This window comes from Strix aluco, chromosome 11, assembly GCF_031877795.1.
Source record: "Strix aluco isolate bStrAlu1 chromosome 11, bStrAlu1.hap1, whole genome shotgun sequence".
Taxonomy (NCBI): Eukaryota; Metazoa; Chordata; class Aves; order Strigiformes; family Strigidae; genus Strix; species Strix aluco.
Genome location: NC_133941.1, coordinates 24,416,441 through 24,441,313, shown reverse-complemented (window position 1 = coordinate 24,441,313; position 24,873 = coordinate 24,416,441). Strand labels below are relative to the sequence as shown.

At 42.2% G+C, this 24,873-nt stretch overlaps 1 protein-coding gene across 1 annotated transcript; it reads right to left on the bottom strand.

The window, feature by feature from the left end:
* Window positions 1–978: 978 nt before the first annotated feature.
* On the bottom strand, window positions 979–20,951 carry NINJ1 (ninjurin 1). The gene is made up of 4 exons (XM_074836757.1): window positions 20,557–20,951; window positions 10,359–10,593; window positions 5,433–5,594; window positions 979–2,398 (listed from the first exon to the last, which is right to left on the bottom strand). The coding sequence occupies exons 1-3, from the start codon at window positions 20,626–20,628 to the stop codon at window positions 5,440–5,442; spliced, it is 462 nt and encodes a 153-aa protein (XP_074692858.1). The 5' UTR covers window positions 20,629–20,951; the 3' UTR covers window positions 979–2,398; window positions 5,433–5,439.
* Window positions 20,952–24,873: the final 3,922 nt, after the last annotated feature.

Below are 24,873 nucleotides of genomic sequence, written 5' to 3'. Positions count from 1 at the left end.
CAGCAGCTGTAACAGCTTGTTTGCTTGAGTGACCTGAAAAATTATGGTCCAATAATGAGGGGAATAAAATGGGAAAAGACTTGGTATGTCTGTACTGCAACTCACTCCGACTGCTCTCAAGTGTTTCAGTGCAAGACAAACATGATCATGCTCATAAAAGAGGACCATAAGTAACACAGGAATAGAAAACTACATTCAAAATTGGGCCAAATCACCACCAGGTGTAAATATGATAAACATCAGCAGAGCCTGGGCATCTGTTTGCATCTGCCTTTAGGGTAGTAAGGACAAGTCAAAAAAGGAGAGGATCAGCTAGGTGCCAGAAACACATTTCTTCATATTTTTGTGTCTTGCTTAAAAAGTAGAAAGATGCAAATCTGGCAGTGAAAAATACCTAGTACTCATACCTAAGTTAAAAGAAACTATCTTTTGGATGGGTAATGGTTTTAGGACAAGACAAAGCAACTACTTCAGACATCTAGCTTAGGTACAAAGTTTCCTGTTCAGAAGAGAGGTACCTGCCTCCAGAGAGCCTCTCCAGACTGAATCAGAAGCACAGATGGGCAAATATTCCAGTGAGTAAAAAGGTGAAAGGTAACAAAGGTGGTACATTCCAGAATCTCATCAAAATTACTGCCCGATGTTGAGCCACAGATAAATTTCACACTTGGAAGGGCTCTGCCTACAGACACCTATTTTCTCCAAAAGAAAAGCATTTTTAATGTTTTCAGCACTGCTATTTGGCCAGTCAATTCACTACACTACAGCACCAAAACTGCAATAGCACAAGTATGTAGGAATAGTCCTTCAACAATTCACTGGTTTGTGAGCAATAAATAAGGAAAATTGTCCTGAGTACCTTATTCAGAACTTATTCTGAGCTATGTTTAAATTAGTAAAACACGCACAATTAAATCCTTGCTTGCTAGATACTGGGTAAATACATGTTAGGTTGGCAAAGAAGCAACAAAAGACGAATTAAAAAATAAAAAATAATGTCTATTCCATTACCAATCACACAAGTTTCTGATTTGTTTTCTGTTAGCAATTCTTACAGAACATGTAAATGAAGATATGGTACATCAATGGGCCTTGAGACACAACTAAAGAGAAATGTGATCAATAAAAACTGTAAACGAGATGAGACATATGGAAGTCAAACTTCTATTAATATGTGCAAGGGAGCATTTAAAAATTAACAGTAAGGAAATATATTAGTACAAATCTGCAACTACAAATAAGCACAATCTAGAAAACCAGGATTTTTCTGATTGCAGATACTTTGGAAATAAAATGACTGAAATGTTTCTGGTTTAGAAATTTTTATGACCTACACCATTACTAGTAATAGTGTATTTAGAAAAAGTGTCAGTCCCTGAGCTGGCAGGTAAGAACCTAGAAGATATTTATATCTATATATATATATTTAAAAATAAAAATAAAAAATTCAGTTATGCTTTTAGCCATAAACTCATAAGAGTAACACAACTGCAGCAGTCAATCTTGAGAAGAGGGAAAAGTAAGTTATAGAGGGATAAACTTCTTTAAATGTGCTACTTGAATTGCTGACAGGCACTTGGTACCTGTTTAGCAGGTAAAGTTCACCCTGTATCCTCTAGTTTTCTAGTTGGGCCTAGAAAAGGAGGCTCTTCTAACAGGGTTTCCAGAAGCATATGTAATGCACAGAATATGGACTATAGCAGTTAATATTAAGAAACTATTATCAAATAGGTTATTTGTGTGTCTGTGCACAAAGGAGAGGAAATTTTAAATGTGGTCCAGAGATGAAGAAACAGGACAAATGAGTACCTGTGAGCAAAAGTGGACAGAAGATAGCCTGCTGTTTCTGTTTGTCTCATCTTTGCTTTAGCTAGAGTGGGAAAAAAAGAGACCAAGGCACAGCTCTCTTTGCACACTGCAGAGGAGGACCACTGCTGAGCTATGGAGCACACAGGTTTGGTACCAAGCAAGTGAAACGAAGGATGATGTCACCGTGCCAGAACCGAAGGCCTGCCATTTCTTACCACGGCAGGAATGATAAATTGCCACACAAGCAAAAGGCACAGAAAGTGGGAAGTCCTGTGAAGTGCCACCAGTTGATAGTACTTTGGTTGATGAGCTTATGCCGCTTTCCTGAAAAACAGTTAGTTTCTACTGAAATTGAAATGACAATATTCCAGAAAAACAATGTCCTTGGGTCAAAATCAACCTTTCCTTAGATGCCAGTTTAAATATTAACACATGGGAAAAATTTAGATACACAAATGTGCTGGTTCTTGGAAACTTGAGAATGCTGCTCGGTACGTCCAGCTTCTTCAGATTATTTTCTTCTTCCCTACTGTGTCCAAGTGTTGCTGGCTGAAGTGCAAATGGCATCTAGAATGAATACTTCAGGTCTCTGAAATACAAAGAAAAAAAAAAAAGATATTGAGATGTTAGTGGTACAGTAATTATAGTAAATGACAAATTTGCCTTAAAGGGGGAATTAAGTTTTCTTTCAAAAAGTATGTATAATAGTAAAAGTGAAGCCAGAAAATGGTGGCCACTCACTTTTCTCAGGAGATTGTGGCAGCAGACCGAAATAAACTTGTTTTTTGAGTTACATTCAGATGACCAGGTGCTTTTAGCAAGGGCAATATCAAGTGAGCAAACAACAGATGTAATGTTCCAAAGCAATGAAGAACTTCCACATTTAACAAGTCTGGAGCAAAAAGACACATGTCCTGGACACTGAGTTTGATCATTTTATTAGGAAACTGCATGTGTGAGCAGCATGAAGGCAGGATCACAGAGCTGCTGGTTTTGTACAGCTGTAAACTTGCTTTAAACATCCTTTGGTGTTGCCTCTACCTGAGGTGACATAAACCAGCTACTGTTTCTCCTTTATTGAGGCACTGTGAGTTTATTAAACTATTTCAGCAGTAGATACCAGTCATGTTTAGGTATGTGAACTCTGGCTGTGCATAGCTCTGTGTGATGTATGATATAGAGCTCTAAGAGCAGAACTGTGTTTCATGCCCTCATGACAATCTCAGGGAAGTTACATGTGAACTGGTTTCTCATTTAAGACCTAGCTTTCTAACTAGGGATTCCACAATCCTAGTCATAATTAACCCACAAACCCCTTTGGGTTGACAGTTTATGGAGACCAGAAGGAATAGTAGAGGAGAAACTCCAACATAAATGCTGTGAAGAGCCCCCTTCTTGCCAGATGGTGCCAGCTAAGCAGTAAGACATTGCACAAAACCACTGATGTTTCCATAAGACTTAGCCACACATTTCTGTGAAGGAAGGGGAAAGTAGACAAAGTGCATGGATGGGTGGGAGAAATTTGCAGGGGGATGCACTCCACATGTTTAAAGAGCACAGTAACATTCAGAAGCCAGCCTGGCATGTTAGTGCTGCCCGGAGCTGAACTGGATGGTAACACACAACACGTGTGTCTGGCAAACTCTGTAGCAGCTGCAGGGTTCTTCAAAGTACTTCAGCACTGAGTTCCGCTGTGGAGAAATACAGCAGACGTGTTTGGGAAACACTGCAGGAGCAGCATCTCCTAAAAGCCAGTGAGAGATTGAAAAGGGAGCGGAGCTGGCACTGATACTGAGGAGAATCAATAAGGCACCTCATTAGAGAGTGCAGCACTAGTAGAGAAATGGCAGATGAAATGTGGGTGACCTCACCCATCCAGTATCTTGGCAAGGCAAGGTGTGTCTCACCCGCCCTCTGGATATTAGCTGACTTATCCATATACCATTACATTAAGGCACTAACTGCCCTGGGATTGGATTGTCAGCCCATCTCCCTCTCTACTCAGCATACGTCAGTGTGATAAGCATAAGCTGCTTCTTCCCTCTTCCCTCTTCAGTTCTTCTTTCACTGTACCAAAAAGAGGCACATCTGGGATTCTGGTATGCCACCTTGTCCATTATTTGAATTTCTTGATGCCTATTTCAGATTCTTGTATCTGCCTCTGTTCCTGGCTATTGTGCATGTTTTCTCCTGTGAAGACAGCTAAAATTCCAGTAAACCTTCATTCAGTTCTCTTGGCTTTGCCAGTGCAATTTGGTGGTTAGTGTTTCAGTATTGTTTTAATACGCACTGCTGAGAAGGACGTTGTACCTATAATTCTGATAATATCTCAGATAATCTATGTGCTCCTTGATGATAAAATTAAATATTTATTAGTTTATTTGTAGAGACTATGGTCAGAAAATACAATAAAACAATCTTGTTTCACTGCCAGAATTTCACAGGTTTTGGTTAAAGCAGACGATTCTGCCCACACCCCAAAATAAATGAATTTCATCCTTCATCTTCCTAGTAATTTGTTGCACTGATTTTCCCCACATGCTGTTGAGAGTCCTGATAAATTTTGGTCTGGTCTCCATCCTTGCTACAGGTTTCTGTTGCGCCATTCATTGTCAGAGTAGGGGTTTAAAGGCCTTTTTTACGGAGAAAGGGTTTCATATAGAAGTTAACTCAAACTGATAATGTTACATTTATGGGCTGTCTGTGTAGTAGCCAGTGTACTGCAGCTTGCCAGGAAAGTCAGCAGGCCTTCTGCACATGATTTGAGATTTGGAAGATAAAGAGCCAGAGCAATGTTGGCACACACAGACTTTGCAGTGCTATTTTTAAGGCAGATGCTGGACTACAGGGCTTCTTGGGCTACAAGCCTACAATTTAGGTTTATCTCCTCCCAAATTGTTCATCATAGCTATGATGCTAGAAAGATACCCATTTTGATTCCCACAATTCCTATATTTATCCTTCTGTATAAGTAAATAACAAACTTTAAACTGCAGGTAGAGCAAACAATATTGTTCTAAATGACTGCATGTATCAAGTAAAGTGACAGTGCACAGCTTTGCGGGCTGAGTCTCCGACAAAGCAAAAGCCCTGCAGCTTGGGAGGACAGAAGAGCCACACTATCTGCACAGGAACTGAAGGGCTCCGATGACGTGTAGCACTCTGTTGGACTTAATAGCCCTAGTTACTTGGATAAAGATTAAGTCTTCAGTGTTGACAACAGACTGGATGCAGTATACCGCAAAACCTTCTTAAAGAAAGAGGCATTTGGAGGAAGCAAAGCAATATTATCTCTCTTCTTGGCTTAGTCAGCAATGAGGAGAAGGAGTGGCTAAGACAGAAGGATGACCTTTACACTTCCCATGCATGACACATGCAAGGGCCCCCGACAGCGTGAGATGGTGCCATCAACTTTTGAACTCCACATTTGCAAACACACTGCAATAACTTAGCAGTTTCTAGTAGCATTTGCTTTTGCAGTGGTCTGAAGTAAACTCCCTTCTCTGCAAAGGCCAGAACTGTATAGATAAGCTTGTGGCTATTTTTAAAGCTATGCCCTAGTTTGCACTGCATTTATGTATGCTGTGCCCTACTACCTTACGGTGCAGAGAGACCACACTCACCTGGTGCTTAGTGTCCTGATGCTGACTCAGCAACTGGCTTCTGCACTCCGAAGGCAGTGATAAAAATATTCACAACAACTATAATGAATACTAGTCCAGTTGCAAGGTTGTTGAGGAAATCCAGCTTTCCATGTTTTGCAGGGTTGTTAAGGTCATATTTTACTTCAAAGGGAAAGGAAAAAAAAAAAGTTTTAATTACATGTATATTTCAAAATCCAGAATAAAAGTCTTCACTAGTCATGTGGTTCAAGAATTTCTCTCGCACTGAGCTATTTGCATCAGTCATACTTAAAAGGGAAGTAAGATTCTGCAGTGTCAGTAAAACTGCTGAGGAGAAGATCTTGAACCACAAGGACCCTATTAGCTTCCAGTAATTAATATCTAATCTCTGTGGATGCACATGGGATACACAAACATTACTAGAAATCTTCTGAGTTCTTGATCTTTTGAAATCTAATTTTGTTGCAGACTTTAAGCATTTAAAAATTATTTCAGTCTTGAATACATGAAGCTCGAAGCCCTGACCGGACGGAATGCAGTTAAACCTACTACAGTTAAAACGCTACAGGTTCTTCGCAGACAGCCCAACCTCTTACCAGTGCTGAATTTTTTTTGTACTGGTGCCCTTCCCCAGTTGTACTCCCTGCTTTTGCAGCGATTCTGGTTTTAGAAAGTAAGGGCATTGTATCTGGTAAACAGAGGAGGACTGCAAAGCAGGGTAGCTGCAGTTCTTTTTACAGAGAGCATCAGCTGTGTAAACACCTTCTTTTGCTTCTTGCAGTTGTTCTTTGGTTGAACTGCTAATGGGAGTGAGGGAGGAACACACAAGGGAGATAGTCTTAATTTGGTTTAAGCTTTGATTCCAGACCTTGTGAGAACATACAGATGCATTACATTGGACTGCTGAGACCTGATGACAGAGCAAGGCCCGTGCTTGTCCAGGACGGTGTGAAGTCTGGGGGCGCCTGCCTGGCGTCATGCGGAAACCCAAGGATTTCCTCTGTCTCTGTTCTTTTGCAGTAAGGGCTCTGCAACTCAGACCCTCTGCTCAATTTCTTTGATGCTGGTGCAATGAGTGCTGATGAATTCTGGAAAGTGTTATGAGAATGGGTTTTGTCTGTTAAGACCCCTAGTTCTTAAACGAGTAGATCGCTGGAGCTTGTGTGTGCATGTACAGGACAAGTTTTTACAGCAACATAAATAAAACTCTGAGCTCATTTTGATAGGCACATACACAGATGTAGCTTATGACTCCACTGCATGAGATAAACTTTGTTATTTGCTTTTAACATAACTACCCTGTCAACAGTGCAGAACTTAACCACAGAACCAAGACTCGCTTGCTTGTTGAAGTAGTTAGGTAGAAGTGCTGGCAAAGACACTCATGATGCTGAAGTATTAACAACCAGGTTCACTCGGTTTCCCTGATTAGGAAGTCTAATGCTGTTTTTGTCTCAAGGAATTCTGGGTGCCTGTTCAAGTCCTGTTTGCTAAAGCAGTACAGTCAAACATCACAAACCAGTCAAAGCACTGAAGAACAGCGCAGGGGAACTATCTGAAAAGCTGAAGCTACTGCACACCTGTGTAGGCATGAAATAATATAAGCTCAGCAGTCCTTCATCCTGAAAATGAGTTTATCCATGTCTGTAAAGCATCTGGAGCTATGTGGATGCTTGCATCCCAACAGTACCTGGAAGGACTCTAGTACTGTCATGTGAATGAAGCAGAATAAATGAAATGGAATAATTAATCCTGAAGTATGGAGGAAAAGCACTTCAGACAGTTGGTTTAACAAAGAAAAGGCAATAACGGTCTAATGTGTTTTCTGAGTTAAAAGAAATCATGCTCAAAGGAGAAATGACACTTTCAGAGCTGTCCCTTTCTCCAAATAAGGGTCAGAGAAGACAAGTATTGCTCGTCAGTTTAGGCGGCGTTCTAAAATTTGAAGTAGAATTGCAGTAATCCTATCTTTGTGGTGACAGTACGTAAGATGAGGGAGTTTGTGAAAATGTTAAGAACAGTTATTCTTTAAGTATTTTATTATAGCTGGATTAGATTTCTTGATTTCATGCCACTTAAACTACTTCAAGACATTCTTTGCTTTTCTTCTAGAAAGTTAAGATTACCAAATCACTTTCAAGGACAAGTTTGCTGAACATTTTTCAAAATGTTTTTGTGAAAGGGTCTTTTGAAGGAGGAATTTTAATTCCTAATAGAGGACTGTGAGAACTGGTAGCTCCTGGGATAAAACTCTCAAGGAAAGAAACTGGATGGTTGCACAGATTATTTTTTTTTTTGACTTGTGAGAGTTTGTAAGAGGCAGAATTTTGTGACTAGATGGAAGCTAAAACTGTTCCTACAGGCCAAAACTACCAAATACACATTGTGAAAAGCAAATTCTTGCTATGATGCCTGTACCTTCATATCCTGTCTTCAGTACTTTTGGCCTCAGCACGACAGCATCACTCCAACAGCACACCGCCAGAAGCCGAGAGCTTTGTTCCCCTTGGTACACCAAACCTACAGCCACCGCTGACTGTGGAGTGCGGGCTGAACTCCCGATGAATCTCACTGTTTTCTAGGTGGTCTGTGAACTCTACTGCAGCGCAGTTTCAGAGCTGGGACTCTCTACTCTCCATGTGACGAAGATAAAAATTACAGAGACGGAAGCCACTCTGGCAATAACCGTCAGAAACAAGCATTAAAAAGCAATGTCTCAGCATATACTGAGAAATTATTGCCCAACAAAAACCAGGGAACTTGTTTGCAGCCTCAAAGCCTGCTTAACTGAAACAACCAGCAGGGAGATGCCTTCAACCAAGAAACATAGAAGTGTTTTGCTGATTTTTCCATGACTCTCTTCCCACATTCCCCAGTATCATCAGGTTGCTTTTTCCAGTCCCTTTCTGGAATCTCCTCTGAGCCAGGACCTGGGTTTTGCTCCTGTACCAACTCTACCAAATGCAGAGACAGCTGTATCCTGTCTCTTTCGTAAGAAAGAAGAAAGCCGCATCGGCTGCACATCAGTATCACAAGCTTTATGTATCCTGGTTTCCTAGGAACTTCCTCCTTGAACTGAAAGTTGTTTAGTAAATGCCGTGTGTGAACTCTGGCTGTCACCTTCAAGGTTTTTCGTTTAGGGTAGACAAGATCTGTCAAATAGTACCCATTAATTTAAAGGGGAAGATTTGAAAAAAGTGATGAGAATAAATGATCATATATCACTAGCAGAAGCAGCGATCCACAGCTGCTTCCTACCAGCAAAGGTGTCATTTACTTCAGGGAATAATGGGGTTCAACTGATGCTGAAACCTACACATTTCCTCTGATTGCTACAGGAATCTTTGATTGACTCCCCAAAGTTATGGCCTAGGGTTTTGGGTGCTGCTAATGAATGTCTCAGCCTTTCAGCAACTTTGCAAAGTGTCATTGGATTCTTTCTGCATTTTGCCTTGCAAAAGCAAAGGGGGAAATATCACAGTAGGTTAAGATAGCAAAAAGAAGCACTGAAGACTTGTTTAAGGTCAAAACAGAAAACTTGGATTGCTAGAAGAGTGCTGTCTCTCCAGTCTCTGTGGAGTTTTAGTTGGGTTTTTTGGGTAATTCATGCTCCCTTAGTGATGACATTGTAGAAATGAACCTGGTTCTACAGCTACTTAGATAACCATTCTGCCTGACAGAATAAGGCAGAGGGCGTAGGACATACATGTGCTACTAACCTAGCAATATTAACTTAAAATACCTAATTTTTAGTGATAAGCACTGGTCCTTTTGCCTCATAGCATTGTACCTATTAATACTGAATAGCGGAACCTCTCTTTTTGAGAACAGCAAAGGCACTGCATTGAACTTCTAGGAACGTGAAGGTCCGTGATTCAAGATTGAGATGGAAAGTGGAGAGGGGGGAAGGCAGGGAGCAGGGAACTAATTCTACAGCTGTCTTGTTAAATGCGTCCAAAGCACACACTAACACAACTCCTATTTGAACTCATTCTCTTGAAAAATGATTTCTAGCATATGTTAAATGTATTGCATCACATTTCTTTGGTAGAAAGTAGAAAAGGTTTCCCTAGCAACAAGCAGAATTCAAGACAATCTATCTGTAGTCCCAGAATGCAATTCAAACTGTTTTTTCACATTGTACATAATTTCAAATTTTTTGACTGAAGTCATAGTATGTGGATAAGAAACGAGGTTATGTTCTTACAGTGAAATCTTGCTCCATTTTTCTTTTTAGCTTTAACTTCATTTTAACACAAGTTTGCAAATTAACAAGTACATTTCTACTGCACCCCACCTAGAGATATAGGATGCCTTGAATAATTTCCTGAATTTAAAACTAAGAGCTTTTTTTCATTACTGTCAAGCCTTTGATTTGATTGCAGAAACACAAACCAACTGAAGACAATACGCCACACCAAGATGAAGATGGACATTTTAACTTTCACTTCTGTTTCGGAGTTCTATGTTTGCAATATATTCTTATAATATTACTTATGATATGACCGATATGGAACAAATACATTTCGGTCATAAGATTAAGTAACAGGTCTTGCCAGAAACAGTATTATGAAACTGGGCAGGCTGCATGATTCTATCTGGCCTATTAATGTTTCTTTTACAGTATTTCATCATTTTCCTTCCTCCTCAGGCTTTCTGAAAAGAAAAATATTCATGCTGTGGGCAAATGAGTATGAGGAAGTTGATCAAAAGCGAAGATTCCACATAAAGTTGCCCTTACTCCTTTTGTTGCAATATTTCTATGGTCTTAAGAGACAACTTTAACCAATTCTGAGGTAAAGACTTTCAAATATAACAGCTTTTTAAAAAAGGAAAGAGGAGTCTATATACCATCTCAAATACCATCTTATAGGTTGCATCCTGTAAGGAAAATACATGTCAATGGCTCTTGCTGTTGCTACATACCAAGGAATATCAGGAGCACTCCCACCATAACTTGCAGTGTGAGTGACAGGCTGATAAGAACGATAAGGGGGATGTAGAAGGAAAAAGAAGGTCCTTGCTCCATCACGGCTTTCAGCTGGGATGCGTTGGCCATCAGCAGGGCAATGTCCAACATGCTCTCGGCAGCGCTCTTCTTATTTGCGTAGTGATTGATATTCATAGGTCCATTTCTCTGAAACCACTGTGACATTCTGCGCTAAAATTGGGACAGGGGAAAAAGGTTATTCACACCTCTTTTAATTGGTGGAGTGAGCAAGAGATGACCTGGCCCATCAACTAGTTTCTGTAATCATACTGCTAGAGTAAGAGTGGTACTGAGACTATCAGTGCTGCTTTTTCACTGTTACCACTGTCCTCCACCTGATGAGAGAGCAGTAAACAGTGTCTGTACTGTACTTTGGCAGAAACACTTTTTCCAGCTTGTGGGATCAGTTTAAAAAGTCAATATGCTTCTCTGAGAAAGGCAAGATTGAAAAAGCTGAAAAGTTTGCACTGAGAAAAGTTGGGAGGGAAAAACCCCTGTAAAACAATCAAGCAAACAACAAATTGTTGCTTAGGAGTGAACAAATTTACTCCTAAAGGCATACTTAAAAATACAAATATTTATTAAATTCACCCTCTGTCATCACACATCTACATAGCTCCTTAATTACTCATGAGTCTTATTTTGAGGATTTATGTGGAAGCTGGCCACTGTATGAGCTTTGCTTGACCTCTTTCCCTACTGCTTCGCACTCCGCCATGCCACCGTCCAGGTCCATCCATACGCAGTGAACTGTTTTTCTGTTTAAATATCATAGGATTTGTGGTTGCCGAGCACTGCCCAATTACAAGGAAATTTTTCCTTCCATTTTTGCATCAGCAGTTGGGTGGGGTTTTTTTAATTCCCCTGCAAACAAACAGGAAAATAAAGACTAACTGCAGGGCAAAACCAAAGCTAGTTAACCAGGCGGGATAAATAAAAGGAGTTTTGCCTGATGACGATTCATGTGACTCAGCTTGAAATCTGATAGCTCGTCTCCCAGGGGTGCCTATTTCTCTACAGATTAGATGCAGCTCAGGGTGACTTGGTTAGGCTTAGCTACTTAACTGAGATGAAGAAAGAGCAGGTAACCCTCCTTTCTGCAGTCTCTGAACAGGTTAGGAACTTCATTCTTGCTGCTCTTAATTCTAGACTTTATTGTAAAAAATAATACACAAATATATTAAGAGTAAGCTTATTCTAGCTGACTTCTTTAAATCTGCTTCTTAGAGACCTTCTCACTGCACAAATGTGTTCCCACTTGTCAGAAAATATGGAGAGGAAAGTCTCTCTTTGAAGGTTAGTTCAAATGCAGAAAACACTCTCTAATTATTCTTTTCAGCAGCACTAATAACTATCAAATTTCCAGTCCAAAGCCAGGTTTGCCACTGTCCAGACTTTAAAATCTCCTTTTAAATAGGACACATATTAATGCAGACAGCAAACACATTGCCAGTTTTTCCAGGGCATTCAAATACCAAACTTGACCTATTTTCACCAGAGACTTTTGTAATCAACCACAGGCTAAATATTTTACTGAGAGAAAAATATGATGGGGCAGCAGCAGATTTTTTGGCTTCAAAGAGAAAGCAAACATGTAATTGTAGCTCCGTGCAGACAGCTTCTTTACTGAGATCCCAGGAAGAAAATGGCTCTGAGACGGATACTGACTTCAGTCAGGAAGAACTCAAAATTCATTTGGTTTTGTCTATATCCCACAATCTAAAAACACAGTTTGGCTGGGGAATGTCCCCCATTTGTCACCTTTCCTCTTGCCAAGGAGAGTCTCCTCTTCCCACCCCCCTGCCTCATTAAACCACTATAGCATTTGGGTGCTTCAGAAAAATACTGTTGTCCCAGTATATCATCCCCCAGAAACACTAACCGAGGTGTGGATGGTCATTTCCTTATGGAAAGCAGCATGGAATATATGCTGGCAGTATTCCGTAGAAAAATCCAGACTAACATTTTTCACTGTTTATTGTACAGCAAAAAGCCCAACACACACATTTAGCTCTTGGTTACTTAATGCTAGCAGTGTAAGAGGGGATGGGGAACTACGTGTGTAATAGCAGAATTCAATTTCTGAGCATGAATTTAAAAGAAATTCTTCTCAGTAGACTGTAGAAGTAATATAATCTATTTTGTCAAGAGTTCATAATCGAGGAAGTTTTTTCCTATGCCTAGTAGCTAATTAACTCCTTCCTGCCAAAAATACTGACTTTGAAGTATCTATTGGGTCTACGAGGCAGCAGTGTGTAACACGGGCAAAAACTACACGGGTAGCTGTGACTCAGGGGACTGCAGTGAAAACACGACAAATAGTTTCTTTCTTTTCACTCGATGTAGGAATGTGATCATGTTTGATGTGGCTTTTTTTTTTTTTTTTTTAGCTATACAAAAGAGTACATAGTCCAGGCTACATCTTCCTTTCAGTTACAGCTGTGATTACATAATGTAAGACAGTTTCCACATAAACAACAGAATATGATCTTTTTTTTTTTCCTGGAGAAATGTGCTGCTGCACTTTCAGGACCCTGCTGTTTAGTAATTCTCTGCATGGTAAAGTTGCAGGTGCTACGGCGCTTGAACTGCTGTGGAAGCAATGGTTTTGAGTCACTTCTGAACTCCAATATACGGAGAAGTCTATTCAAAGTAGGGTGCTGTAAGGCTAACTAAGGCAAACCTTCTTATTTCTGGAATGACAACTCAGCTATCTACTATGTTTAGATTCTAAAAAATGGCATTTTACTCTGTTAAGAGGCTTTCAGCTACCACTCCTGAAAGCAGACCGGTTCGGAATTGGAACTAGGCATATGGAGAACTGAAATGTCAGTTGTACTGTACAGAGCTTTTTCTCGGCCTGTGATCTTCCCTCTGTCAGGAAAAAGGATCTGTAATCACGAAAGCCCCAGAAACAATAACTTCTCATCTCCTGACTGAGAAATGGAACCTCCTGACTCATGCTGGAAAACCATAAACCACACCAAAACAAAAGGCAAATTGGCCTTGCCTTCTGGAAGCAAGTTGAAGGCAACTGCCAAAAGTATCAAAACAAAGGCAGTCAGTACTATGGCGGCAATTTTTAAGATCAGACTACATGTTAATGGTTGGACTGGATGATCTTCAAGGTCTTTTCCAACCCAGACAATTCTGTGATTCTGTGATTCTATGTTACACAGCGATATATAGACAGGCAATGAAAGGAGAGCTGTTGCCTTAATCTCAGCATAATGAGAGTCATGTACAACAGAAATTATATGGGAACTTTGTTATGTGGCTTTATGGTTTCAGGGAGATTCCAAGCCTGTGGCAACACGTGCAGCCCGCAGCACGGAACGACACGTATGGTGCTGTTACCACCTGCAGGGCTCACAGAGGGAAAGTGAAACTGCCAGAGATTTTCTAGGCTGCAGGTAAAGTACAGCTTCTCCTGCAGCTGCCGCTGGGCAAGAGAACAGGATGGATTGCACATGATCTGCTTCAGTCTCAATGTAATCAAAACACCTCATTACACACTTCCAGTATTCAAATTACCTGGTACAGACAAGCTGATCCCTTCAGTTGGTGTCGCCGAATGAGTCTGAGGAAAAACAGCACGTGTGCTCACGTGTGTGTGCACAGAGACAGGTGTAGCTGGAACTGCTGTATCTTCCTTTCCCTGTGGGTAACAGCACACCCTCAGGTCTGCCATCGCCCGCAGAATGTCAACCTCTGAGCACAACAACCCGCCGTGCTGGTCTATGCACAGTTATAGAGAGGAGAGGAGTAAAAAGCCTCCCCCTCTTGCCCCATCTGTGACTGGAAGAATCCCCTGTGGAAGAGCTTATTTTCAACCACAGGATGCTGTCCCCACAGACAGTACTGCTCCACGTCTCTGCACAGCAGCCGGGTCTGTTTGCTTGCCCAGAGCACTGCAGTTTGCGAGGAAAAAGCTAAGATGCTACATCAGAAGCTGGCACTTGTCTGCTTCTGTAAGAGCAAACCTTCACACTAGAAATGAATGGTGTGGGATACAGAGTCTTACTGTGCTGGTACAGACTTTGCCGCTGCTTTGCTTCACTCGTCATCTCAACAGTACACCCAGACGAACTGAGTCCCTTTGAAACACAGAAAGGATTTATCGCCACATTTATTAAAAAAATTAATAAAAGTGCCACTGAGGCAAATGTCCTTAGATGCTGAGTTTCAGGAATCACATCTAAGACCCACCTGGTGATTCAACAGGAAGGAAACAGCATTGAAAATGGAAACATTTGAAAACAAATAATAAAGTATCTTTGCTAAATACAGTAACTTCCTATAGTAAGGATTTCGGGTTCTATTACAGCATTAAATCGCTACTTGTGACAAAATTTATGCTGCTGTTTGTTCAACAGAGCATTTATCAAACACTAGTGACTGCTGAAGTAGTCAAATTAACGTACTGATAGTCTGACCAAAAAATAAGGAAAGCCCAAAAGTAGTTTTTCTTTTCCTTCTCCAACTTGACCCGAGTTTCCCTAAATGTACCAGTTGGTCTGTCCAGAGAAGAAAGGCTGGGTTTTTGACATGCCAGTCATCTGTAATACACAGGGGGGGGGAAAAAAAATAGTGAAAACTATGTCTATTTTGCATTTGTATTTAGAACTTAGTTACGTACATTTCTGTCACTCTGCCCTATGAACGCAGGAGGAAAGAAATCATTTGGGTTTTGAGTGCAAGTTTTTAGGATTCATTCGTTCTCATTTGGTATCTTCCTTGGTACTTTACTCAGCCTCTTAAATGTCTTCCACCATATATATGTTCCCCTATCTTGATTGTTTTAAGAAAATCTAAAAAAAAAAAAGCCAAAACAAAAGCCCCATAAAAACTGTAAAAGGCAAATTTTGCCTGAACCAATAGGACCTTGAAATTTCCAAGAGTCAGATATGTTATAAACACTGAATTTACTGTTCTTGTAATGAAGTTAACAGATACTTTTTGCTTCTTATATCCCACTAGAAAACCAGTATTTTGCAGGTGAACTTCCAATTTCCCAAATAAATACTTCCAATTTCCCAAATAAATACTTAGAACCAGAAACTGCAAAGTATAAGCCAGAAGTACAGCCTGGGTCTCTAATTTTGATTTGCAATTTGTAATTGCAGCTACTTAATATCAGCTGGGACTGCAGGGCCCAGAGCTCAATGTGTGTTGCATGTCAGGCCCAGAGTCCCACATCTGGGTTCTGAAAACACATGAATACTTATTGGTATTGCTACAGTATCAGCACAAAATACTTCCATGGTATTCTAACTTTAAATCATTATGCAGCAGAATGCCTTTATTAAATACAGGAGACCCACAGTTTGCATTGGGATAACTGGGAAAATAATGCTGATTATTATGTCTGTATTCCAAACAAGGTTTCTTGAACTGTGCTTCTGATTAATAACACCTTCCTCAAGCTGTCAGAAGGTTCTTCACCTTCAGTTACATTTACTCTGAAATACAGTCTTCATAGTCTTTGGCTTGCTCTAACACTGCATACAGTTTTCTTTCTATTTGAGGCTAGTGATTACTGCAATTTTATGACAATTGATTCAAAATGAGGTCAGACAAGCTTGTTGATCAAGATGACCTCTGAGTTTGTAATGTCACAGAGAAAGCTTCCTTAAATTATTGTGTTTAGGGACAGTCCTAAATTTAAAATAATGTAAACTTGCCATGTAATAATGAGGCTGTGGAAACATAAGGCTGAGTCATACTGATCTTACAGTGGACTGTTCTGTTCTGTGTTTTGCAACAGTCTTTCTAATCAAAACTGTTAAAAAGATGCTAAAAGGCTCTTTTGTTAAAAAGTAATTTTCTACGTTTTTAAAGTATTCACTTTTAAGAAAATACTGCACAGCAAACTTTTCCGGATCTTTTAGCAGTAATTTCATGTTCAGGAAAAATTCCAGTTATATCAAAAAATAATAATACAGGACTAAAACAGAACACAATTTCAGAACTTTTATTTTTTTCTAAGATCAACCCTACAGTTACAGATTGCACTAGTAACTTTACACAGTTATTTAAAATCCTCATAGATTTGGAATTTCTGTCCACATCTCCATCACCCGCCTAGTGAAAATGTAATGGACCATACGTGGCTACTCTGAAATTGGACTTCCCCTCTGCCTCAGGGATCTTGCTGATCTAAAAAAATAGGGAAAATATTCTACAAAGAAAAGAAATATTCTTCCAACAAAAATATTTTAAGCTCTATCACTTATGCAATGAATAATTAGATCCTCTGTACACCTCCTCAGAAGATACCCAATAAAACATCAGATCACTTGTTCAGCACTGACTCAGAGAGAAAACCCCCCACATCTGGACTGAATCATCAGTTACATTTCCTGTAGGAATTTCACAGGGTGGGGGGGAGAAAACTGGCCATGCAAGCACTAGCTGTCAGACTTCTGCAATCATATGTTGAGACAGTGTGGTTGCAGGCAATTAAAAAAAAAAAAAGGGGGGGGGATCTCAGTCTGTGCTCATATTTCATAGCCTGCATCAATTTTCTAGCATCTTTAAAAGCCTATACTTAAGAAAAGCCACCTGCTATACAGACAGAAAATGTAAGTATGATTACATTAAGAAAAAAAGAGTGGTAACCACTCTGATTCCCAAGAGCTAAAAAGTTACTATGAAAAAAAAAGGGAAAAGTACAGTCATGTTAGCTCAGGGCAGAGCACTATTTTCCTAAAACTATACTGGTTCCAGGACCAAGTTAGAATATTTTCACTCCTTAAACGACTTAAAAATAATCAGCACACCTGATGACTAACTTTGTGAAATGAAGTAATAACTTAAAAGTTGTTCATGCAGCTGTTTAAATAGAAGCTTTCTCCTGTGTGATTTTTTTTTTCTGTCTTGCATTACTACTGCTCACACACACAGAATCACACAGAATCGTCTAGGTTGGAAAAGACCTTGAAGATCATCCAGTCCAACCATTAACCTAACATTGACAGTTCCCAACTACACCAGATCCCTCAGCACTAAGTCAACTTTACTCTTGAACACCTCCAGGGATGGGGACTCCACCACCTCCCTGGGCAGCCCATTCCAACGCCTGACTACCCGTTCTGTAAAGAAATGTTTCCTAATATCCAGTCTAAACCTTCCCTGGCGCAACTTGAGGCCGTTCCCTCTTGTCTTATCACTCATTACTTGGTTCAAGAGACTCATCCCCCCTCTCTGCACCCTCCTTTCAGGCAGTTGTAGAGGGCCATGAGGTCTCCCCTCAGCCTCCTCTTCTCCAGACTAAACCCCCCCAGTTCCCTCAGCCGCTCCCCATCAGACCTGTGCTCCAGACCCTGCACCAGCTCCGTTGCCCTTCTCTGGACACGCTCGAGTCATTCAATGGCATTTTTGGAGTGAGGGGACCAAAACTGAACCCAGTCATCGAGGGGCGGCCTCACCAGTGCCGAGCCCAGGGGTAAGATCCCTTCCCTGTCCCTGCTGGCCACACTAGTGCTGATACAAGCCATGCTCATTCCAGTGATTTGGTCTTGCTGCCTATTTTGTGTTGTTAAAGCACTGTTTGTTTATTCTAGCTACTTAAAAAAACAAGCAAACAAAAACTTATCACCAACAGTTTCAATATTTGGAGTATATCAAGTACTCCACATTCAGTTTCATATAAGTAATGCTTTAGAACTGCCATTTCATTCTATATGCAATAATTTCAAGTTCCTACAAATCTGAAGCTTGTTACTTGCTGTATGACATCAAGAAACTACCATGTCCCAAAATTACTTATGAATTAATATACAATCTTGAATACATTTTTAGTAACATGACTATAATAGAAGCTCACTATTCCAGAGCTGTTCTTTTCTACTGTCCCTGTTCACCTTTTTCATAGTTCTTCTTTAACTCTTTCAACTAGCATTTTCTGTTATCTTGGAAACATTAACCCAGATTTTACAACACTGTGAATCTAGACTGTTTCAATATGGACCATGAACACGGAAAGCAGACAGAGGAAGATGAAAAAACAGTTACTATCTGTATTGGTATGAACAGATCCTTTGCAGAAGCAGCCAGACACTTCTGCCAAGTGTAATTATTCACATTAGCCAGTGAGGTGTGCCAGGACAACACAGCATTAGAAGTAAGGAATTTCTTGCTTCTAAAAGCTTGACAGCTGCTAAAAAATTTTATCCAAATTAACAATGGCGTTAAAATAAACCACATTAAACCATTGTGTGACCTCTCATTCAGAATTACAGTGGGCTTAACCAGTCTTTTTTTAATTTGTGTGCTTTGAATGCTTTGAAGGTAAGACAACTACATCTGCACTTCATGTCAGCTCCTCTGTCAGAGAAGGTAGCAGTCTATTGCTGAAGATGTGCAAGAAAGTCTGTTCAGAGGAGAGGCGAGGTGCTCGGGTGGGCAGGAAGCAAACCAGGGTGGTCCGAGCTGCGATGCCTGCAAGCATGCCCAAAAGCAGACACTCACGCACTTTTGACCCCAGTACTGGAGATCCAGGCACCTGTGGATTTGTGGTCTCTCCAGGTTTAGTTGGCTGCTGAGTTGGGGTGTTCTTTTGTTTGTGTGAATTGTGAACTTGGTCAGATTTTTAAAGGTATCTCCTATCCACAGATTGGGTTTTAAGAAATCTGTCCCCATCTGGTTTACCTCACATATACTTTTCTCTTTTTTGGTGAGAAAATGAAAAAAAGTGTGAAGTTCTCTGAAGTGCCACTGTATACATATAATACAATATACCAGTACATCCTTCTGCCTATTCTTTACATGATGCTCACATAAAACTTGCAGTTTCTATGGGAAAGATGTAACAAAACGATGATTGCGTGCAACTGAAGATGAAGCAAAACAGGAAAGTTGCAGAAAAATTCTTGGAGCAGATCAAGTTTAAAAAAAGAAACCCCCATGACTAGCATTTGTGATGCAATCATAACTATGTTAATAAAAAAAGAAAATTGCTAAGAAGTCAGTGGCTTAAAGGAAATCCCTTCAGGCCACCTGTTTGATCCACATATCCCAGCCTCGATTCTGTTTAGGTACTTTCCAGGATTTATTAAAACCAGATTTTTTTTTTTTTTCTTGGTATGACATTCATGAGTACAAGGGTTTGTCAGGAAATGAGGGAGGAAGGAGAGATCTGCTACACAATCAGTCCAGTCTGTCTGCAACCAGAAAGTTTTACCAGTGACGTAAAAGGTGGTTTAGTACAACTGTTTCTATGTGGCGGAGTCTTAGGTTGGAATAAGAGCTGCTTTTTAGTCCTTTCCAAAACAACATAAAAGATGCTCTTTTACCAGTCTGGCTTTTCAGATAAGTGGCATGCTTGGAGAACATCCTTTATGCGTAAACAGAATATGGGATGAAATGCTTTCCAGTGCAGATCTCTGGTCATGTTTTGACAACAGGGAGTAGTAAAAAGCTGGGTATTTCTCTTCTTGTTTTTATTTGGATTACTGTACGGAAAAAAAACCCCATACAGGATCAACTCCTTAAGTAATTCCTCCCACTTCTCTCCTGTGTAGATACCCCTGAGTAACTTTTCCATCCTCTCCCAAGTCATCCGGATGGAAAGACCCTCCCGGTTCGGAGCGGTGCCGGGGTGCTCCGAGCAGAGATTTCGGGGGGGGGGCGGTCACCGCCTTCCAGCTGACGTGTGTAGGGGCTAAGGGGTCAGCGTGCCAAGGGCTGAAAAAGATTTTCTTTTCAGTCCTCCGTTGGCACTTGCCTGTCTTTGGAGTGAGACAAAATGGGATGCTTGCGAGCAGCATCCCTACAAAAAAAAAAAAAAAAAAAAAAAGGTGCTGAATGAATGGCAGACGTGTAAAGACAAGCGGCAATGGAGCAGCACCGGTGACGGGACTGCGGCAGCACTCGGCACACCGCCCCCCCGGGGTCCCTCCCGGCCCGCTGCCGCAGCCCCCGGGGGCGGCGATGGGCTCCGGCCCCCCCCGGCCGCCCCCGGCCATCTCGCCGCTGCCGGGAGACCCGCCGCTGCCCCGGCCCCGGCCCGGCGGGCGCCGCCGCCACCTCCCGCCGCGCTCCCGCCGCGCTCCCGCCGCCATCTCCTGGCGCCGCGGCAGCCGAGCCCGCTCCCGCCCCCCGCTCGGCCCCGGCCCCGGCCCCGGCCCCTACCCGCTCGACGGCCGCCGGCTCCGCGCCCTCCGCCTGCCCGTTGAGCTCGTGGGTCTCAGTGCCGGAGTCCATCCCGGCGGGCCCGGGTCCCAGCCGCGCCCGCCCGCGGGGAGCCGCTGATGTCCCGGCAGGGCCCGGCTCGGCGGCCCCGCGGCGGGAAGGGAGCTTCCGGCGAGGCGGCGATTACCGGCGCTGGCGCGGCGGCCCCCGCAGTCCGTGCCGTGCCGTGCCGTGCCGTGCCGTGCCGTGCCGTGCCGTGCCGTGCCGTGCCTCCCTCCGTCCCTCCCCTCAGACACGCCGCCCGGGGAAGTCCCGTCCCCGGCGGTGGAGGTTCCCACGCAGGACGAAGAGCGGGCGGGCGGCGGGGACCCAGCGCCCGCCCCTGCGGCCGCAGCCTCCTCCCTGCCCAAACCCTGCCTGGGGTGACCCGGCCCCTGCTGCGCCGGGGGCTGAGCGGGGCCGGGGCTGAGCGGGACCTGGGGCTGAGCGGGACCTGGGGCTGAGCGGGGCCGGGGGCTGAGCGGGGCCGGGGCTGAGCGGGGCCGGGGCTGAGCGGGGCCGGGGGCTGAGCGGGACCTGGGGCTGAGCGGGGCCGGGGCTGAGCGGGACCTGGGGCTGAGCGGGGCCGGGGGCTGAGCGGGGCCGGGGCTGAGCGGGGCCGGGGGCTGAGCGGGGCCTGGGGCTGAGCGGGGCCTGGGGCTGAGCGGGGCCGGGGCTGAGCGGGGCCGGGGGCTGAGCGGGGCCGGGGCTGAGCGGGGCCGGGGCTGAGCGGGGCCGGGGCTGAGCGGGGCCGGGGGCTGAGCGGCCGCCTCGCACGGTCAGCTTCGGTTTAAGACCAGACAGCTTGGGTTTAAGACCCGACGCTGGCCAGGAGTCAGTTTGTACAGTTCTGGGGAGGGGTACAGATAATTGGCCCTCTGTGCGAATGTTTCATTTTAGAAAACTCGATCTGGACAAAATTAAAGTTGAAGGCTTTTAAGAGTGCTCTCAGCAGCACTTTAAGGTTTTCAGTTTCACTGTCCTTTTTTTTTTTTTTTCCCTCCCTAAACTTATTTTCCCACCTGTACCATGGCAAAGGATGCACATTAAACAGTTAACGTACAGGTCTGATGGTGATGGAACATCAGAGGAACACTCAGATGCACAGAAACAACACAACTGGCAACAAGAGCAGTAAAGTAAGCCTAAAGGGTGAAACAAAACAAAATAAATTAGATTTTTAAATGTTATTATTACAGACAAAGCTTATGCTACTTACTTAGCAGTGTTCAGAGTAAAAAATAATTTTTTTAAAAAAAAAAAAGATGTGTCTTATATGACCATATGTAATCTCTTTTAAGGCTAGCAGGAACTGCTCATCTGCACTGAAAATGTTCTTGAGTAGCTGTTCAGCAAACCTGTTCCTATGTGTGGTGGCCAAACATGTATTCCCCATGTTAACTCCTTCGAAATCTTCTATGGAAGGAATTGCTTTTCCCACTCTCTTAGCAGAATTAAAAGATAATCTATTTACAGAATGTAAACAAATGTACAGAATGTAAATATAAATAAATAGACATTGACTTCTTTAGAAGAGGTATAAATGAGTGTGGGCATCTACATATTTCACTGGATCCAAGTGTTTCTGCCTCTGTGACTATGTTTTGTGTTTATACCTATATACATTTTGATTTAGAATACTTTGTGGTAAGTTAGCATGAATCTTGTCATTCTCAAATCTGTAATTAAGTCGCTATTTTAATCATAACATATTCTACCAAATCACCTTTAAATCAGTCAGTTATTAAGTGCTGCTAGAATTCAACTTTTTGATCCACCGCACACTATTAATAAATCTTGAATTGCTGCTAAATCATATCCGTGTCAAACATGAGGTCATCTGCAGAAAAGCAGGTCTCGGACTGCAGTGACCTTACAGCGTGGGTCTGCCGGAGACGGAGACTCGGGCTTAAGGACTGCGACACATCAGATAAAAATCTGTGCCATACACTGTATCACTGCAGCCTTTCCCATGCAGCAGCGAGCACACCTCTAATGTGCGATAGCTACTGAGCAGGCACCAGAGTGGAACTGTGGCAACCACTTTAAAATTTTATGAGTCTCTGTGACTGTTTAGTCCTTTGGAGTTTCTCCATTGGGGTTTGATGGAAGTTCATATTCACCTTGGCGTTACACTGCGCTGACTTCTTCTGTCTTTTGGTTTTGAATTCACAGTGATTTTTTGCTAAAGCAGACTTAATTGGTGACTGAATCCATTTTTAGAGTCCATGCAAAAGCGTATGGACAACCAGATGTGGTAAGCATAAATTAAGCACATGTTAGGCTTCCATTTTTAATGCTAAACGTCACTGAAGATTACATTTCACTGTACTCAGGAGTGAGTTGAATTGATCGTTAGCTTTTGCCTCATAAAACCCCCTTGACACAGTTATAAAGTTATAACACTTGCAAGTTATTGTCTCCAGAAACTGCACAGGAAACATTTATTTAATTAGACTTTATAGGAAATTGTCATCTATCTTGATTCCTAGTGGCCTTCTCTGCCTCTCTTTAGGACAGTGGGCTAGAAAACACTTATTTAGAGAGAGAAATAAAGTTTTATTATTGCAGTCCATAGAAAATGGAAGAAACGGTGTATTAAGGGAGCAAAGCTATATCTGTAACTTTTGTTCTTATGCTGAGGAGAGTATACAGTAACAGGACATAAACTGAAAAAACTGCTGCACTATTTTGAGGCAGTGTGATGCTGAACCTGCGATGTTTCCAGTGGATGGGAATATCATACTAATTGCTCGGATGGTGTTATGTCTTGCCAGGGTGGGCACAATTATTTTGTCAAAGAGCAAGCACAGTAAGGTGACACAGGGGCACTCTGAAGCAAAGCTGCAAACCGCACGGCGTTGTCAGTTCTTAACAAGTCCAAGGCTTGAAAAAGCACAATGCTTTCCTTAGTTTGGGGGTTTGTAGTAGCTGAACTTCAGTAATGCACTCAACTAGGGTCGTCTTTATCAGACACATTACCAGTTAATTCAGTAGTCATTAAGTATGCTTTGGCTGTAAATGCCACAGTGTTGGACCCCAAGAAAAGCTGGTCAGAATCCACTCTGGCTGCAAGTGTCCAGTGGCACTTTCAGAGATACTGCTATTTTTATAATTGCCCCTTCTTCAACTTCTGTAGCTCTTTGCAAATGCATCTTGATAAACTTGTTTGGCAGTTGTAAATGTTTGATTCACTCTAGTGAAAATATTCTGCCCTTAATCCTAAAAATTAGAGAAGGTCTGCTCTCTGTAGGTGACACTTAGGAGTGAGTTATTCCTTCTCTGTGCTAACTCACATTTGTACTGCACAGTCACATGACAAAGAGATCTGTGAGAACAGGACCTGTTGTTAATCTTACGGGAAATGAGTGTAATTTCAGTGGAACTGAGGAGCAGCTTAGTCTGAGCTTGTGAAATGGCCTGTATTCACGTATGGTCCGAAACAGTCAATTCTCTGGTGCATCTTTATATTGTTGCCTCTGTCAGTCCAGTATCAAGTTTTTAGCAATAAATTTTCCTGTTATCCAGCCTTTGAGTTACTTCTGCTGGGTGAATCTAAAAAAAAAAAAAAAATTTTGCTGCTTATGAAAAGGATCCTGCTCTCCCTGTAGAGGAATAGTTGCAGGCTCAACTAGTGGTAAGAGAGGTAATAGACTGGTGATGTGAGCAGTCTGCAGCCGTGTAACGAAGCAACAAGACAATACTGTGTGGTAGGTCATTCTTGTTTGTGTGTGAATTTGAGCACAGTCATTATAAAATGAGAACTCTACAAGTGTTATCACATGAGTCTGAGTCAGGATTTTTGGGGAGTGTCATGCAGAGCAGATATTGGAGGGTGCAGAGAGGGTCCTTGGGGCCACCGTCAGAACAGTCATTGGAACCTGGGTGGAAATACTCAAGACAAAAAAGACCCATTGCACTGCATCTTTGCATCTGAGCCATAAAATGAATTTGCAGTCTGTATTACAGTCTGAAGCCATTAATCATTATTAACTGTTTTGTGGGGGTTTTTTTCCTCAAAATCGCTGTGATGACTACGTGACAGGCACAGAATGACCCTAGAACACTAATGAAACCTAACTAGAGAGGACAATGTTTTGCATTTTTACTAAAATTTCAATCGTTTTTTGGTTTGATTTGATTTTGGGGAGGGATTTTTGTTGGTTTGGTTTTGTTTTCTTGCTTGTTGTTGTATTTTAGTTTTGTTTTGGTTTTGTTTTTTTTTTTAATCTAGGGATTCATTTTCTCTGAGTCAATACTATTTATGTGGCCAAAGAG

Bases quoted from the DNA above. Each gene is read 5' to 3' on its own strand.
- NINJ1 (XM_074836757.1), bottom strand. From the start codon at position 20,628: ATGGACTCCGGCACTGAGACCCACGAGCTCAACGGGCAGGCGGAGGGC. The intron at 10,594-20,556 runs GTAGGGGCCGGG...TCCCAATTTTAG, and splicing joins AGCCGGCGGCCGTCGAGCGG to CGCAGAATGTCACAGTGGTT. The intron at 5,595-10,358 runs GTATGTAGCAAC...TTCCCTTTGAAG, and splicing joins AGTGCTCCTGATATTCCTTG to TAAAATATGACCTTAACAAC.